Source organism: Cyprinus carpio, chromosome A17 (assembly GCF_018340385.1).
Source record: "Cyprinus carpio isolate SPL01 chromosome A17, ASM1834038v1, whole genome shotgun sequence".
Taxonomy (NCBI): domain Eukaryota; kingdom Metazoa; phylum Chordata; class Actinopteri; order Cypriniformes; family Cyprinidae; genus Cyprinus; species Cyprinus carpio.
The window spans coordinates 22,110,176-22,125,633 of NC_056588.1; the positions used below are offsets into that span (position 1 = coordinate 22,110,176).

A 15,458-nucleotide genomic window follows, 5' to 3' on the forward strand; every position below is an offset into this window, starting at 1 on the left:
GCCACGACTGTACATGCTATTTACATATTATGTTTATAAGCAACTGAAAAAAGCACAAATGTCAGGGGATGTCAAAACTTTTCCAGGCACCTAAAACCCCTTAGACCCCAGGGGCCGGTTGCACCAGCTGGACGTACACCCGGTAATAAAACTAGACTGGACGTAAAATGCGCTTTAAGTCGTGCGTAGAATTTATACCTGTTGCACCATCTCGTTGTAGTGCTATGTCTTGGACTAAATCTTATGCCTAATCAAAGGTAGGTGTAAAGTGAAAAGTCTTGACTTGTTTCCATAGTGATAATAAATAAAAACAATTGCAAGCATGTCTGATATACAGGCTAAACGATAGACAGGCTTTCAGACGTGAAAGAGTAATGAGAGACCGCACCAATCCTCTAGATATGTATGGAGACAGAGAACTTATTGAAAGGTTTCGTTTCAGCAGGGTTGAACTGTTAGAATTAATCAACGAGTTATCACCGCAGCTACAGCACGCAACAGACAGGAACGGAGCGCTGTCCCCAACACTGCAGGTGCTAATATCTCTTTGATTTTATGCCAGTGGATCTTTCCAAAATACATTCGCTGATATGGTAAATGTAAGCAGAAGTACAGCCTGCTGGGCAATACGACGAGTGTCTCTGGCCCTTCAAAGTCGGGCTCAAATACATGATTGTCTACCCACCCAGGAGGAGGCCACACGCACTAAGGACACATTTCGAAAAGATTCCGGCATACCCACGTGCGCATTCAGGCATCATCTAAAAACAAGTACCTTTTTATAAATAGGAAAGGCTTTCACTCAATCAACGTACAGGTTGTGCGGGATGCAAACATGAAATTAATAGAATTGGTGGCGCGGTGGTATGGGTCTGCACATGACGCAGGCATCTTGAGAGAGAGCGCACTGGCACAACTGTGTGAGGAGGGGCGGCTTTCTGGCATAATGCTTGGCCACAGTGGCTATCCTTTAAAGAAGTGGCTGATGACACCTGTCATGGTACCCCGAACGAAGCAGGAAAGACGGTACAACTATGTGCACTAACGGACGAGGTCGATCACTGAGCGCTGCATAGGAGTGCTCAAGCGCAGGTGTGTGGCTCATGTTTACTTTAACGGAGTGTCTATTTACACTAAGTTTAAATATAAAGCTGCCAGCCCTTATTTATTTTAGCTACCTTAAACTGCCATTGGTTACTAAAGAGTAATAATGTAGATTTTACCTCGGCGGGATAGCTATTGCAATTTCTTCCCTGCAGATTCCACTGCCTGCACAGTGAAATCAGGATGGCGCCAGAGAGGGTATGCACCATTGTATGTGCAGCAGCTGTGTTGCACAACATTTGCATAGACAAGAGAGTGCCTCTTCCTGCGGAGGATTTAGAACTAGTGGAGGTAGGGTTGGAAGTGATCAGGGAGCAATTGGAAGAGTGGGGTGTGGTGTGTAGTATAGTCGGAGGAGAGGTTGTTGGGGTTATTATCATGTTAAGATATATATTTTGTAGGTCTAATGTATAAATATTGTATATTATATTGTATAAAAAGAAAATGAAATGTATTTATTTTATTTTACATTTCACTTATTCACATTTCAACATTTGACATTTTTTCTACTGTCACAAAGCATAAGCAAAGTGAATAAACTAAAGCTGTACAAAATGATTACTGGCAAGAAAAAATAAATTATTTAGCTATTGATTAAATTGTGTGTATTATGAAATCAAACTAGATTTGCTGATGCAGTTTTTTTTTTTTAATATTAAGATGTATTTAGGATTTAATTAGGGATTTAAAACATACAGAACATGTCTCATAGGATTATTCAGATGTTCAAAAACACACTGTCATTCTCGATTGTGTAGCTGGCCTTTCGCTCTAACAGCTGGATTTTTAAGGCAAGTTTCCGTTTCTCTAGCTTCTCCTTTTCTACCCTTAACTTCTCTGTCTCCATCTCCACTCTCTTAATTTCTTTCTTCAGTAACACAGCCTGAAGATCCGGTTCCCTTGTCCTTCGAGGAGGTAACGTGGTCGTGTTTTTTGGAGCTGTCCACGGTGCTAAAGGTGGATTGGGATTATCTGCAAAAGTTGAATGCATTATTAATGTATGAATTGCTTTAGAAATTTGTGTAGGTTACGCCGTACACAGTGTAAACAGGTCTATAGCCTATAACAATTTATAAGCCCACTATTTTAATTTTACCTTCATAACTGGTGTCTGACAAATCATTTGAAATGGAAGAAAAACTCCCATCCTCTTCAGCTTCAACTTGCTTTTCTTCTGTTACATCTACTGTGCTGTTACTGGCACTAGTGTCATAGCCTTTTAGGCCAGTAAAAGCTGGCGAGTCGTCTCCAAAAACATCAATTATAATCGTGCTGTAGGGTGAGATTTTTTTTTATTTTTTTTACTTCCTCAACTGTCCGGTTTCCTAATCCACCCTCAGCTTCATTTACTGCCACTGTTATCTTTTGCCAGATGTCATGTTTTTTTCTTATTTGTTACTGAATTGTTTTGTTTGCATACTAAAATATGCACATACCTACTGAAGAGTTCAAGAGTTTTTTCTTGTTTCACAATCTGAGTAATTTAATTTTCTTCTTTTCGGTTCAGCAGCCATTTTTCATTTATTCATTGGAGCCGGTAATTTCAAGTTGAAACCATAGTAACACAAATAGCGTTGTGTCCGCGAGGATGTGCACAGTCTACGCTAAAGCTTAGCTGCGCCTAGTCGTAGTTTTAGATGGTGCAACAGGTGTAAATATTAATTGGAAAACTGGACGTAACTAAGTCCAACATAGAGCTTACACCCAACCTTTTTATGTCCAGCTGGTGCAACCAGCCCCAGAGGGTTAATGTAGCTTGCACTCACGGTTGTACACGAAAGCAGCTCTGGGCAGATGACGTATGGAGGTCGGCTTTGCGCATGCGCCGCTCAGAAGTGACGAACGCGGAAACGCAGCGGAGAGATCAAAACAAAACAACGGTCACTTATTAGAAGTACAAAACAAGGATTTGTAAATAAGAATGTTGGAGGATTTTGATATAAGCTAAGAGAAGACTGGTTTTCCTTTGCTAAAGTAAAGAAAATTTGCTTCCTTTGCTCCTGTTAACAAAAGCTGGTTTTCATGAGACTCAATTGCACATGCGCAACGCTGACCTCATACGTCATCCGCCCAGAGCTGCTTCGGTGTACAACTGTTGGCGCAAGCTACAATAAAGTAATTATTACATTTTGAATATGTATATTGTTCTTACAAAAACGCACTGATTCGCTACAGGAGGCCTTTGTTCACCCCCCCCCCCCGGAACTGTGTGAGACATTTTTATTTTATTTTTTTATGGATGGGCGCTTTTTATTTAACTTCTTTTGGACTGATATAACTCAGACTGGATCCGTCTGAAAGAAGAAAGTCATATACACCTAACTCACAGCCTGTAAGTTTTTCATATTTAAAGAATTTGCCACTGATGATTCAAACGCAAGTTTTGAGCAGTGTAGGGTAGCGCTTGTTGTATGTCGTTTCTCCAATTACAAATGCAGACATGGTTTTATGTTTACGCAACGCGTAAAAAGACAGTTTTAGTCATTATAATCAGTAATTATGTCCCCACTGGATGCTACAAATGCTTTGTTTGTAATGGGTTTTACTGGTTTTGTCTCATCGTGCTGGGAGACGGCACCACAGTATGGTAAGGGGCATAACATTTCCATCACACGCTTGAGGTATTCAGCCAATCACAATGCACTGGATAGCTGGCCAATCAGCGCATACCTCGCTTTTTTAGAAGAATGAGCTTTGTAAAAATTGACGTGTTTCAGAAAGGTGGAGCATAGAGGAGCACCAATAATGTACATTATATGGAAAATAATGTGTTTTTTTAACCTTAAACCACATAAACACATTACATTACACCAAATACACAAATAATGTTCTTTTTAGACCCCTTTAAATAGCAGTAGACAGCAAGGCTCACTAGGTTTTTCTACAGGTGATTCTCTTCATGCAAAGCTGCAAACTGTGCTTGTTGCAATCACAAACACATACACACAAACACTCCCCGAACCTTCACTTTGATCTTTTTTTAGCTGAATCACAGAAAACTAGAAAGGTTTTGACTCAACTTGTGTTCGTCGGTCCAACAAAATATCCAAGAGATGGATGGTGTAGGCACACAGTGATGGGAGATATGCTGACTAATAGTAAGTAGCACCCTTCTAAACTGCGCTTAGGTTATATCCCCATCAGCTAAAGTTAATGTTGAACTGCATCTAAAATGGTGCTGAATAAATGTTTATCACCATCGTGACAGGAGTTTGCTAGCATGGTACTCAGCATATAAGCAGTTTGGAGAACTCCTTTGTAGAAAGGTCAATTGCTATGTCCTTAAAATATGGTAATTTATTCAATAATCAGAGGTTTCATGCATTGCTTATCTTCTAATCCATAGCCCTGTACAGTTAATCGTGCATAAATTCAAACAGACAAGCAAAGTATAAGCACATACATGTACAAACAATGCACACAGTGCTGAATCATAATTTCATGTCACCAAATGAAAATGTCTCCTGTTCAGAAGGCCTGAGGGGTTTGCTAATGATTAAATGATGCTCAGAAGATAAAGTTCATGAAGCTCAGTGTTGGAATGACCACGGCAGGCTGGAAAATATAGCCGCATTATTTGTATTTATTTATTTTTTATTTTTTCTTCCAAACGTAATTTAGTTTGAAACAACTCACTGCTTCAATCACTGCTTATGTAATGCAGGAATTTCCACAATTATTCAAAGGTGATATTTGATTATGTTCCTCTGGTATCAAAGAGCAAACAACATTATATTTTCTGAAACTTAAGCTGATGCTGCACCTTAAAAAAAAGAAGCTTCAACCCATTTGAGTGATCCTTTAGTGTACCTCATTTGCACTACGCAAGACTGCACCCTAGTGGTTAACAAAAATGTCTGCAGAAAGATCAACTATTTCATTTCAGCATCATAATGATGAAGAGCTCCATGTCGGAGAGATGAAAGATGGTAATATAACTCCACTGTTAGGCGTATGAAATAATATTGTAAGAGACAATGGATGAAGATGAAGATGAAAAAAAAAAAACAGTTTGAAATAGTCAAAAGGATCACAGTGTGCAATATAAAAATGTTTTTGGCCAATATAAAGCAAAACAGGTGTAAATGGGTGACAGTGAACAACAACGGTTTGCTATTTTTCAAACTCCTTCCCCACATATTCTACCTTTGTTTCCTATTGTCAGTGTTGTTGCTTGGCAACAAGGAATATTTTTATGGCTAAACCTCAGCTGCTGCAGAATGTTCTCCACTTAAACGAAAGTCTGCCAAGCTTGTCGCTATGATGTTATCAGATGATTTGATGAATGTTTCCCCACACTGACGATATCTCTATTAGAGTGCCAGCTGAGAAACAAAAACCGAGCTCAAAAAACATCTCCTGACTGACCAAAAATGGGCAGATGCCCAGAGAAAAAACACTGGCAACAAACAAGGCACGCTACTGGCGGAGAAAACATGGGGTAAAAAATGAAAGATGGAAAACTCTGGTTGTCTCACAACATAGAGAAAGAGAGAGAAAAAAACAGCAACATCACGGAGTTCCTATTTTATGTGTCGCAGCAGAGCTGATAAACCCTTTACACGCAAACAAACCTCTCTGACTAACGCCCTACTAAAAGGCCTGCTGAACTGAAATGCATGTAAGTAATATCAATAATTCAGTGACATCTGCTGTTTGTGAAGAGAATGACCCCTGGCAGTGACGCTCCATGAGTGTAAAATGAGTTCAGGGAGAGAAATGAGCATGGCTAATTTACCGCTGTGCTGATGAGACAGACTGAAAGGAAAATAATAAAGCTGGCTGTGAATGTGCAAGTGTGTGCGTCAGCCTGACCCTGCATGCTCACTTAATATATCCATTTATCTACCCAACCATCCATCCATCTAAAACAAATTGTAGACTGATGATTTTTCCCCCCACATTGAGATACACACTTTTACAATTCTAAAATAAAAAAATCAATAACATGTAAATTATTATTATTATTATTATTATTATTATTATTATTATTATTATTATTATTAAATATCAACTTTGCTATTACAAAATATGCTATTCTTCTAAAAATCTACTTTCCCACACTATGAACATTAAAAAATAAAAAATCATAATATTAATAAATTTACTACCAAATATTAACTTTATTATTAAATATAGATTTTTTTACATTAATAATAATAATAATAATAATAATAATAATAATAATATGGTCATACATTTTAATAACATATTATTTTGGTATTATTATTATTATTAGTAGTAGTTGTAGTAGTAGTAGTAGTAGTATTAAAATATGTTATTATAAAATATATAAAAATGGTATGTACTTCCCCACACAGACAATTTACATTTTAAAACCATGTATACTACTACTACTACTACTATTTATTTTATTTTTATTATAAATAAGGGTTATATTATTTTGTTTTAATTTATTTTTATTATAAATAAGGGTTATATTATTTTGTTCTACTACTACTACCACTAATATATTAATATAATAACAACAATAATAATAATAATAATAATAATAATAATAATAATAATAATAATAATAATATAATAATAATAATAATAATGATAATAATAATAATAATAACATGTTTTATTATTAAATATAATCATTGTTGTTAGTAAATATATAATCATTTTTTTTTCTCTCTCTCTCTCTTTTTCACTTTGCACTCTCTTTATGAAAGTTAGGGGGAACAAGGCATGACATAGACCAGTTTCGAAGCAGAGTTTTGTTGCAGACATTGCTCTCCTGCAGAGTGAACATGTGTACTACTTGATGTGTCACAGCTCCAATATGATAATGCAGATTTACAATAAATACTTGAAAAACAAAAAAAGAAAGCTGGATTAAAGTTTGCTTTGTTAGTAGCCGTATAGAAAATCACAAACCCCAAAAGCGGGGTTGGCTCCCAGCTCCAGCAGACACTTCACTGCAGAGGTACACAGGTTTGAGGAGGCGATGTGCAGCGCAGTGCCGAAGTCAAAATCACTGCAGGTCGCATCCACCTCTGAAACCCAACAGACCACATATGGACATCATCACACAAGCACTTGAGTTTGCCATGAGATTCAAACTGCTATTTTGATTCCCACTGTCATTGCATTATCTCTCCTCACCTCCCGACTGTGACGCCTGCAGAACCATTCGGATGAGAGGAGGGACGTCAAAATATGCTGCGTAGTGGAGAGCGTTCAAGTTGGTCCAGCGGCTGCGTAAGGACGGCTCAGCTCCCAGGCACAACAGCTGATGGGCAAAACTGGCAGCACTCTCAGCATCACCTGCAATCAGATGTGACTGTCATATCGGTTCTTTTCCCAGTTATCACAAGTGCTGTATCAATGATCTGTCCTATTAATCAAAAATATTTCATATTATGTTTTTTTTTTTTTTCTTCAACTGAATACACGGTCACCTATTCCTGGAGCTCCTGCTTTGCAGCAGTAGTGCAGCAAAGTCATGTCAGTGAGACCATTTCTGTCATTGACACCACAGTCTCTTTTCAGAATCTACGGAACACAAAAATTCTCACTTGAATAGATACAGCAAGGACACCCAGCTAAAGATTTCATGCTGACAGAGACACACACGGTCTGCAAAGATAATATTTCAGTCAACAGAGCCTGACACTGAACTCAGGGTGGGGGAATGTGTGGGTATGTTTTATGACAGCTGCAAGAAAACATGAAATTAAAATTGACCCTGTTTAGATGTTAAATGTCCCTGGCCTTGTTAAGCACAATCCATCAGTGAATGTTTTTCAGAAGAAAAAGAAAAGTTTGTTTTCACAATTTTTCATCAAAATGTAATTTCATTCCTTTCCTCTAAACATTTTTCAGGAAAAATAAGTATACCAATTGGATTTTTGCATCTTCTAATAAAATTGTGAATGGTGCTTGTGTTAATCAACATTGCTACAGAGTTGCTGGGGTGTTCTGAGAGTTGCCTCAGCCCAAATCTTTGTTTCTGTCCAAAACCTAGTAAACTGCTCATGCAGGCAACCTTTTAAGGCACAATCGTGTTTAAAAAAAAAGTAATAATAATTGTGACCTATTTACATGTTGTATGTCCTATGATTATTACACTTAATAGAATAGGATACAATGGCGCTAAAGGGGCACTGTTGAAAAAGATGCATTTGATTTAATTTTCCTTTAAACCACCAGATGGCCCAAAAACTCACTGCAGATTTTTTTTCTAATCATCCACCCTACATTATGCTCTTGAAAACTTGGCTGATCCTTGATGTGATCTCCCACACATTTTTATTAGTAGTAGTAGTATTTATTATTAATCTTTTTTTTTTTTCTTTTTTTTTTTATGTACAATTTAATTTGGGTGTCAACCTTATAAATAATCACCATATTTGTAATGAAACTATTATATTTAAAAACATTATATTAATCATATATAACATTCATTTTTTTTTTCTGTAAAGTTTTATTCAAAATATTATGAGATTTCCTTCGAGCACTGTAGAAATCTTTATTTTATTTGTACTAATTTATTTTTTTCTGTATTTGTGAAATGAATACATTTAAAAAAAAAATCCTGATGGGATCGTTTGAACCAATATTATTATGCAAAATAAAGCCTTGTGCCTCATGCTGTTGAGTCTTTTAAAAAGCCTCCCTTACCACCATGTTAGAAATGTTTATTAAAACTAGTTAAAATCAAATAAGTTTTTTTATTAATTAATTAATGTATGTATGTATGTATGTATATATGTATTCATTGATTGATTGCAAGTATGTATTTATTTTTCAAGTTTCAGTTAATGGTTGTTTTTATTTTAAATAACAGATTTTTATTTTATTATATTTTATTTTATTTTATTTTATTTGAGGGGGGGGGTAGTCATCCTTTTTATCGTATACCAGCAGAAAATCACAAATGTATAAGTTTCATTTAAATACGCATCATTGCATTTCATATTATCTTTAAAAACCATGAGACTGACACTCAGAATAACTCTGACCTCATTGCCAATGACACTAATATTCCGCTGGACTTGAGGAACCTACTGTTTGAGAACAGCAAACAGCTCGGGAACAGTGGTCCGCGGATCCAACAGAACTTCCAGACACAGAGCGTCATCTGGTTCAAAGAAAGAGAACTCTGCAGAGCAAAACACTCACATCTGTAAGATCTTTAAACAACCTCAGAACCTAAAAATAAGCTGAAGTCAATAAAATTATTATTCAAAATCCTATTCATTTTGATTTATCCATGCTGACCATGCCAGAGCCCGATCACTCAAATTCAGTTAAACATTTCAGTTTGAAGTGAATTACAGTGAAGTGCGAGAGTGAATCAGAAGTGAATACAGAGAGAGAATGATGTATCAGTGCTGACAGGCAGAAAATTGAAAAATAATGTCTGTGACCTTGTTTGTAATTAATTTTTTTTTACAGCAGCTTAAGCAGAGTCCACAATTTAGGGTCTAAACTTTACTTCATAAATAAAGCTACACTTCAGAAAACAGCTAAATATTTTTTTTTGTTGTTGTTTATTGGCCAGGCAGCCTCCTGACCGGAAAATAAATAAATCCATCGCTGTACAGTCGCAGGCAGAATCTGATGAGATAATTAACCGAAGTGTCAGCATTTTTGGTGTGTGACCTACTTAAAAGCATGCATGAGAACATTTTCACAGGGGCTAAACTGAAAGAACATTTTGATGAAGGATGCACATGTACAGACCCACACACTCACCGCGGTCTGAAGGCATGGGCACTGATGCCACCTGATGGATCACCGGTCGCTCAGAGTTACGGGGAATAAGGCTGTACCGTCCCAGGACCGACTCTACCTCTGAAGACTCCCTCAGCACATCCTCTTTGGTCATTTCCCCCTCACCACCTAAACACACACACACACACACAAAAATATATATATATATATTAATTGGTATAACAAAAACATTAATAGTCACATCTGGGGAAACATTATAAACAGGCTAAAAAAAAGGATAACGATGAACTACAAATTGTAAACAGCAATCATTTGAAATATAAGTTTTTTTGTTTGTTTGTTTGTTTGTTTTTTAACACACTCTAAAATTGCTGTCCGTGTGAATGGGGCATTACTTGTCCATCCACAATTATGTAAGGTCTAACATTATCTTCATTAGGGTGTTTTTTGGCAAATGTCACTGTAATAGCTCCTATAAAACTCCAGGTTGTGGTAATTTACCGCCCTCCTGGGCTAATTCTATCTACCTTCCTAAAGGAACTGGATGGGCTGCTGTCCTCATTCCCGGAGGATGGCAGTCCACTTTTAATCTTTGGTGACTTCAACATTCATCTGGACGAGCCTTATGCTACAGACTTCCATTTACTCCTTGCTTCATTCGATCTCAAACGACTTACCACTACAAGCACACACAAATCAGACAACCAACTTGACTTAATTTACACACAAAATTGCATTGCAGACAACATTCTGGTAAAACCCGTACATATCTCTAACCATTTCTTCATTACATTAAAACTACATTTTGCTACCTGTGCGCCACCAACCGCTATACCAGTTACTTTTAGACTAAAAAGTCCCCCTCCCATCTTTCTTCCGTAGTATCCACTTCTCTTCCCTCACCTACTCATTTCTCATCTCTGGATGTGAATGCAGCAACTGACACTTTATGGTCTACTTTAACCTCTTGTCTAGATCAGTGGTTCTCAACTCCAGTCCTCAGGACCCACTGCTCTGCACATTTTGTTTGTCTCCCTTATTTATCGCACCTGATTCAGATCATCAGCTCATTAGGAGAGAGATCCATGAACCTGAACTGAGTGTGTCAGATTCAGAAACATTCAAAATGTGCAGAACAGCGGGTCCCGAGGCCTGGAGTTGAGAACCACTGGTCTAGATGATATTTGTCCTCTCTCCTCCAGGCCAGCAGTAGCGGTTTTTGGCATGTGCGAACCGGGCAGCCGCCCGGGGTGTCATTTTTTTATGATACTGTCCATGGGGGGCGGCACGAGCAGTTTAAAAAAAATAAAAATAAAATAATAATATTAATCCTCTGCACCGCTGTCGTGAAGTGGTTTTCTATTATCTATCATTTCACTGCGTGGGGAATTGGCAAATCGGCGCCCCTGCTTGCTTGCTTGCTGAGAAGATGCCATGCACAGAAGCTGTGTGAGAAGAGGAAAGGGGAGCGGGGAGCAGTTTCACCATAATATTGTGCTTTGCAACAAAACTGTTCAGTTATTATTTATTTCCATCAGTTTGGTTAAAGTTAGGCCTTGTAATTAGCCAACGGAATTTTCAAATCTGTGTAATTATGATTTAAATCGGACTACTTTTCAAATTGTATTTCATAAACCAACATCTCAGACGTTATGTCAAAACATTGTGGGGTTTCAAATCAAAAAATGACTTTCTGTTACAGAACAGGGCATTGATTTCATACATGTCCACTGTAGAGGACATCATGTTTATCAGGCATTTTGGGAGACACAACAAGTGAACATGGAAATAAATTATACATCAATATTCCTATGAAATATTAGATATTATTATTAAAATGTTGCCAATTATTACTCCAATTATTACACTTCTTTTTTCATAAAATTTTGCTCCAAGAGCACATTAATATGCAAATTAGATTCAGTGTATAGATACATTGCATTGAATGGGAATATTAATTTATGGCCATTTTACCCACATATTGCATAAAGTAAAATGGTGTATCAATTCATTCCATTATATCTTTCATAACATAGTTGAGAATCATCTTTATACAAATTTTGGTTAAAAAATATCCTGAACCCAAGTTATTGGTGATTGAAAAAAAAAAAAAAAAAAAAAAAAAAATCCCATTGTTTTTGCCTATACATGTAATTTCATGTCATTTTATTTTCCTAGTCCTAGTGTCCACTACAGATGACATAGTATAACATATGAATAAAAGATCAATTTCCAAAAACCTATTTTTTTTAAGTTTTTTTTTTTTTTTTTTTACCATTTGTTTCTTATACTCTAAACAATGTGATGGCATAAAAGAAGACTAAATTCAAAAAAGTCTCTGCTCTTGTTACATTTTCATATATCTTATTGTATACATTTTTGGCACATTTATGTATATAGTGTATATTTATTTAAGTTCTGATAACTAATACTGTCATATTTTATTCAGAATTGTGTTCATTGTCTTTTGGCAATGGTGAAAGTGGAGATTGTGCACCATAAAAAGTGTGTTTCCTGTTATAATTACAATTTTTTCATGGGCTGCCACTTCTTACCCCTAGCTATCCGATGTTCTCCGTGAGCATCGGACCAAACTCAGGGCAGCAAAGAGAAAATGGTGCAAATCAAAAATCCGTCAGACCGGACTATGTATGTCTTTGCTTTCATCTTTCTCTGCTGAAGTCCAAACTGCCAAATCTTCATACTTCCACAACAAGATCAACAGCGCCCCAGACACACGTAAGCTCTTCAAAACATTTAATTCTCTCCTCTGTCCCCCTCCACCACCTCCCACCACTTCTATAACAGCCGATGATTTCACCACATTCTTCCAAGACAAAACCAGAATAATCAGTAGTCAATTCTCAGCCCAACACACACAGGACCTCAAACCAACCACACCAACCACTAAAACACCCATCTTCTCCCTCTGTCCCCTCACTGAGGCAGAAGTATCAAAACTTCTCTCCAACCACCCTACAACATGCCCTCTAGACCCAATCCCCTCACACCTCCTCCAAGCAATCTCTCCTACACTTTTACCAGCACTCACACACATTATCAACACATCTCTCCTCACAGGCACCTTCCCCACTGCATTCAAGCAGGCTCGGGTAACCCCACTGCTCAAAATACCTACATTAAACACTTCACTTACAGATAGCTACAGTCCTGTCTCTCTCCTCCATTCATAGCGAAAACCCTTGAAAGAGTTGTTTTCAACCAGATATCATTGTTTTTCTCACAGAACAACAAACTGGACACTAACCAGTCAGGTTCCAGGAGTGGGTATTCAACTGAGACTGCGCTACTGCAAAAGCTTATTCCAAATCATCAGTTCTTATTCTGTTAGATCTATCTGCTGCTTTTGACACTGTCAATCATCAGATCTTCCTGTCTGCCCTCTCATCACTGGGCATCACAGGGATTCCACTTCGCTGGTTTGAATCCTATCTCACTGGTAGGTCTTTTAGGGTGGCTTGGGAAGGGGAGGTATCCAAAGTACATCAACTTGTCACTGGGGTTCCTCAGGGATCAGTTCTTGGACCCCTCCTCTTCTCCACATACACAACATCACTGGGTCCCATTATACAGGCACACGGCTTCTCCTACCATAGCTATGCTGATGACATACAGCTCTATCTTTCATTTCAACCAGAAGATCCAACAGTAGCTGCACGGATCTAATGCTGCCTGGCGGACATCTTGGCATGGATGAAAGATTATCACCTACAGCCCAACCTGGCAAAGACTGAGCTTCTTGTCTTCCCTGCCACTCCAACTCTACAGTATGATTTCTCCATCTAGCTAGGTTCTTCTACAATTACCCCATCAACTTCAGTCAGAAATCTTGGTGTAACCTTTGAAGACCAGCTGACCTTCAAAGACCACATTGCAAAGACTACTTGATCTTGCAGGTTTGCATTGCACAACATCAGAAAGATCAGGCCCTTTCTAACGGAGCATGCTGCACAACTTCTTGTCCAGGCCCTTGCCATTTCTAAGCTGGACTACTGCAATACTCTTCTGGCTGGACTTCCATTAAGCACAATCAAACCTCTACAAATGATTCAGAATGCAGTGGCACGACTGGTCTTCAACAAGCCCACAAGAGCCCATGTTACACCTCTCTTTATCTGCTTGCACTGGTTACCGGTTGCGGCTCGCATCAAGTTCAAGACATTGATGATTGCATATAGAACAGCCACAGGCTCAGCACCCGCCTACTTCCACTCACTACTATGAATCTACATCCCTTCCAGAAGTCTGAGATCCACTAGTGAACGACGCCTCGTGGTACCATCACAGAGAGGCTCAGAATCACTTTCCAGAACATTCTCGTTCACCATTCCTGGCTGGTGGAATGATCTTCCCACCTCTATCAGGAATGCAGAATCCCTGTCAATTTTCAAGCGACAGCTGAAAACTCATCTCTTTTGAAGCTACTTGACTTCATCATAAAAAAAAATATATAAATAAAAAAATTGTTTTTCTCTTTATTTATTCCTTCTCTTTCTAGCTTGTACTTATTAGAACAATGTCTAAAACTTGGCATTACAAACACTGTCTGTTTGCCTCTTTAAGAAGAATCACTTGTAAGTCGCTTTGGATAAAAGCGTCTGCAAAATGACTAAATGTAAATGTTGATATAAGTAATTGAGATCAATTTGATTAATAAGCATATGAAATTAAATCTATTAAAATGAAAATTGACAGGCCTAGTTATTAATAATGTCATCAGCTGCTGAGCTCGCAATCTCAATTTACAGACATCATTAGCCACATCGTCATTCTGGGCCAAAGCACACTGAATTACAAAGCTGCTTAAAATATCGCACTCACAGCTTTGGGTGTAATAATAATAATAATAAAAAAACAACAAACAGAGAAGGAGATTAGATAGGTAAAAGCATGCTTCGTAAATAAATGACATAAATATGTACATCCATCCATCAATCAATCAGTCTGCATTATCAAGCAGAAAACTGGTTAGGATTCATTTAAAAATGTATTCATAAAAGAAACAATAAAATAAATACACACTACAACATACAAAGAAAAAGGAGCACACAACACTCAAAATTATGGTATTCTGACTGTCTGTCTTGCATTTGCTCAATAACTGCCATTTTGGTAGTCTGTCCTTTTACTAATGACTTAAAACAAACCTCAACAAAGGTACTCTTCAAGTTCTGTATCTCTGCACACTGGTTTAAGCCCTGCCGTCACTTGCCACTTCCAAAGGAGCTATTCATTAAACACACCCCCCTGGAAGGGTAGTTTTACTCTTTGTGAGAGGCAAATTTTCTTAAATCTACTAACTAAAAGATGGGAAAGAGTGGTCAATAGGTTTATTACAGTGAGGTCCAAATGTATGCTTATTGTGGGCTATTTATCATATGTTTAATATGGGGTATATGTCATGTGTTTCAAAGCAACATACACAAGTCAATGTGGACTTTTAATCTGCCAGTGCACTAAAACACAGTTACACCCATGTGACTGAGTGATCTGAATGAGCTTTGCAGCTGAGGTGGTACAGAAAGTACAATGCGAGTATGCATTAGAAGAAACAGTGTTTACTGGTTCATTGATGTGCATTTCAAAATAAAGCATTTAGTTTGCTAGGGGTTTTTAATTTGTTATGGGTTAAAAAATTAAGCTCG

General features: G+C 37.6%; 1 protein-coding gene across 1 annotated transcript in view; it reads right to left on the minus strand.

Annotated features, from left to right (window-relative positions):
• Positions 1 to 9,956, minus strand: part of LOC109078231 (CAP-Gly domain-containing linker protein 4-like) — a 54,482-nt gene extending 44,526 nt beyond the window's left edge. The window contains 5 exon segments of the mRNA XM_042774437.1: positions 6,991 to 7,109; positions 7,219 to 7,380; positions 7,515 to 7,608; positions 9,078 to 9,217; positions 9,814 to 9,956. Of these exon segments, the coding sequence (XP_042630371.1) occupies positions 6,991 to 7,109; positions 7,219 to 7,380; positions 7,515 to 7,608; positions 9,078 to 9,217; positions 9,814 to 9,946 (648 nt within the window). The 5' untranslated portion in view covers positions 9,947 to 9,956.
• Positions 9,957 to 15,458: the final 5,502 nt, after the last annotated feature.